Genomic DNA, 3,878 nt, shown 5'->3' with positions numbered 1-3,878 from the left:
AGAGTCTTTGTGAAACATACTTCCTGATTGCAGTACGAATGTTTGTGATTGGCTGCAAAGTTTGAATGTGATTGGATGGCGAAGGACACCAATTATAGTATTACAATAGAAAACCATTGTGACATCAATCCCAATCACCCAATCACAATCTTTACTTTTCCCCATCCCTCATTAGCATAGAGCTGCGGGATTGTCTATTTAATCCGCACTCGGAAGGGGTTTGGTTTATTTCTGTGTCTGAAATTGGATCTGAAGATGGTTGAGGAGAAGAAGAAAGCAGCTGCTGAGAAGGGCGCCAAGAAAACTGTGAGTAAACCGTCAGCAAAGGGCGGCAAGAAGCGGACAAAGTCGAGGAAGGAGAGTTACTCCATCTACATCTACAAAGTGATGAAGCAGGTTCACCCCGACACCGGCATCTCCTCCAAGGCCATGAGCATCATGAACTCGTTTGTGAACGATATTTTCGAGCGCATCGCGGGTGAGGCTTCCCGCCTGGCCCATTACAACAAGCGCAGCACCATCAGCTCCCGGCAGATCCAGACCGCCGTGCGCCTGCTGCTGCCCGGGGAGCTGGCCAAGCACGCCGTGTCGGAAGGGACAAAGGCGGTGACCAAGTACACCAGCTCCAAGTAAGACTGCACAATGGACTGAAAGTTAAGATTGTGATTGGGTGATTGGGAGTGATGTCAAAACGGTTTGAAATTGTAATTCTCTAATTGGTGCCATCCAATCAGAATAAATATTTGCAACCAATCACAAACACCCTTCCTGCAATCAGGAAGGATATTTCACAAAGATTCTCCAGTCCCCGTTTATAGTATAACAGTCGTTCCCTGTGTAAAGCTCCCTGGAAATGTCCTGGCTGTTGTTGGGAGGACACTTATTGACTGATTCTGTGTCGTTCTGTCTCTGCTATTGCATGTGAGTGTGCAATTAATTCCGTTTATTTTACTCTCTGCTACTGTGTTTTAGTGTTTTATGTAATCTGGTAGCTCTCAGTCTCTGGTTCCGTGTCAGTGCGCCATTTTCCCACACTCTCTTGGCCAGTCTGGACATAGCAGTGGAAGCCTTTCCCATGTGCTTGTTGACTTCTGCAACGGGAGACAGGTTACTGGTGATAGTTGAGCCTGGATAGGTAAACTCTTGAACCACTTCCAGAGCGTGTTCACCCATATTGATGGATGGAGTATTTATAATGTCCTGTCCCATGATGTTCGTTTTCTTGAGGCTGATGGTTAGGCCAAATTCGTTGCAGGCAGCCGGAATGCTGTCAGTGAGTCTCTGCAGACACTCTTCAGTGTGGGATGTTAATGCAGCATCGTCAGCAAAGAGGAGTTCCCTGATGCGGACTTTCTGTACTTTGCTCTTCGCTCTTAGATGGGCAAGGTTGAACAAACTGCCATCTGATCTTGTGTGGAGGAAAATTTCTTCTTCTGAAGACTTGAATGCATGTGAGAGCAGCAGGGAGAAGAAGATCCCAAACAGTGTAGGTGCGAGAACACTGCTATGTCCAGACTGGCCAAGTGAGTGTGGGGAAATGGCACACTGACACGGAACACAAAAGTCCAAGTATATCAAGCCTGAGTCCTCAGTACTTTGCTCTGCGGCAGCGAGGCCTGGACAACGTATGTCAGCCAAGAGCGACGTCTCAATACATTCCATCTTTGCTGCCTCTGGAGAATCCTTGGCATCAGGTGGCAGGACCGTATCTCCAACACAGAAGTCCTTGAGGCGGTCAACATCCCCAGCATATACACCCTACGGAGCCAGCGGCGCTTGAGATGGCTTGGCCATGTGAGCCGCATGGAAGATGGCAGGATCCCCAAGGACACATTGTACAGCGAGCTCGTCACTGGTATCAGAACCACCGACCATCCATGTCTCTGCTTTAAAGTCGTTTGCAAACACGACGTGAAGTCCTGTGACATTGATCACAAGTCGTGGGAGTCAGTTGCCAGTGATCGCCAGAGCTGGCGGACAGCCATAAATGCGGAGCTAAAGTGTGGTGAGTCGAAGAGACTTAGCAGTTGGCAGGAAAAAAGACAGAAGCTCAAGGGGAGAGACAACTGTGTAACAGCCCTGACAACCAATTTTATCTGCAGCACCTGTGGAAGAGTCTGTCGCTCTAGAATTTGCCTTTATAGCCATTCCAGACGCTGCTTCACAAACCACTGACAAGCTTTTGCGCTTACCCATTGTCTCTAGAGACAAGGAGGCCAAAGAAGAAGAAGAAGAAAAGAAGTCTCCTGTGCTGTGTGGATTCATTCTGTATCTATCAAACTCTAGGACTGTGAGTGTGACATCCATTCTGTATCTGTCAGACTCTGGTACTGAGTGTGACATCCATTCTGTATCTGTCAGACTCTGGTACTGTGAGTGTGACATCCATTCTGTATCTGTCAGACTCTCGTACTGTGAGTGTGACATCCAATCTATATCTGTCAGACTCTAGGACTGTTAGTGTGACATCCATTCTGTATCTGTCAGACTCTAGGACTGTGAGTGTGACATCCATTCTGTATCTGTCAGTCTCTGGTACTGTGAGTGTGACATCCATTCTGTATCTGTCAGTCTCTGGTACTGTGAGTATGAGGAGATGAGGTGGAGTGTTGCGGCAAGAATGATGGAAAAGAGCATTGGTGCGATGACACAGCCTTGCTCGACCCCAGTTTGCATTGGGTTTGGGTCAGTGGTAGGTCCGTTGGGAAGGATTACAGCTTGCATGTCATCATGCAGTCGTCAGAGGATGATGATAAATTTCTCTGGGCAGCCAAATTTGAGGACGTTCCATAATCCCTCCTGGTTGGTAGAGTCGAAGGCCTTTGTCAGGTCAGAGAAAACCAGGTATAAAGGTTGTTGCTGCTCCCTACATTTTCTTGGAGTTATCTTGCTGTGAAGATCATGTCCATTGTGCTTCTTGATGGACAGAATCCACATTGTGATTCCAGTAGGAGCTCTTCAGCCACGGGGAGGAGGCAGTTGAGAGGGACTCTTGTGAAGGCCTTCCCTGTGGCGGACAGCAGGGATACCCCTCTGTAGTTACCACAGTCAGTCCTGTCACCTGCTTTAAAGATGATCACTATTACAGTGTCTCGGAGATCGCCTGTCATGCTCTCCTCCTTCCAAATGAGGGAAATGAGCCCATGTATTTCTGTCAAGAGTGCCTCTCTGCCAGATTTTAGAATTTTGATGGGAATTCCATCTATGCCAGCGGCCTTATTGTTTTTTAGCTGTAAGATGGCCTTTTCAATCTCTGTCAGCCTGGGATTGTGCTGACAGCAAGGTGGGTAGCATGCTGTGGAATGCGGTCAAGGGCACTCGCATCAAGGACTTAGTCACAATTGAGGAGATCTTCAAAGTGCTCCTTGCAACGAGTGCAGACTGCCTATCTGTCCTTGATCAATGTCACTCCATTCTTTTGCTCTCAGTGGGGTAGGTCCTTGGGTACATGTGCCGTGAATGGTCTTGACTGTGCTGAAGAATCCACACATGTCGTGGCTGTCAGCTAATGTTTGTAGTTCCAGTGTTCTTTCAGCCCATCAGCTGTTCTTTAGGTCGCATGTGTAGATCTACTCTTCAGGACGAGTGGGAAACTATTTAACCTATGTTGCCTCCAGTCCAGATGTAAGGCCACTCCAACCTCTGTCATCAAGCTGCAGTATGCTAACGACGCCTGCGTATGTGCACACTCAGAGGCCAAGCGTCAAACCCTGATCAATGCATTCACGGAGGTGTATGAAATAATTGGCCTTAAGCAAAACATCCAGAAGAAAAAGGTCCTCTACCAGCCTGCTCCCCGACACTGCCCCTCGACTATCAAGATTCACGGTGAACCACTGGGCAATGTGGATCACTGCTCATACCTTGGGAACCTCCTG

At 48.1% G+C, this 3,878-nt stretch overlaps 1 protein-coding gene across 1 annotated transcript; it reads left to right on the top strand.

The window, feature by feature from the left end:
- Positions 1–255: 255 nt before the first annotated feature.
- Positions 256–633, top strand: LOC137360392 (histone H2B 1/2-like). Its single transcript, XM_068025871.1, has one exon. It carries the CDS (start codon positions 256–258, stop codon positions 631–633), a length of 378 nt encoding a protein of 125 aa, XP_067881972.1.
- Positions 634–3,878: the final 3,245 nt, after the last annotated feature.

This window comes from Heterodontus francisci, unplaced genomic scaffold (assembly GCF_036365525.1).
Source record: "Heterodontus francisci isolate sHetFra1 unplaced genomic scaffold, sHetFra1.hap1 HAP1_SCAFFOLD_573, whole genome shotgun sequence".
In the NCBI taxonomy this organism is placed as follows: domain Eukaryota; kingdom Metazoa; phylum Chordata; class Chondrichthyes; order Heterodontiformes; family Heterodontidae; genus Heterodontus; species Heterodontus francisci.
The sequence above is the reverse complement of the archived record's forward strand: the minus strand, read 5'-3'. Positions and strand labels throughout refer to the sequence as shown.

Coding starts and splice junctions, on each gene's coding strand:
- LOC137360392 (XM_068025871.1), top strand. CDS start 256: ATGGTTGAGGAGAAGAAGAAAGCAGCTGCTGAGAAGGGCGCCAAGAAA.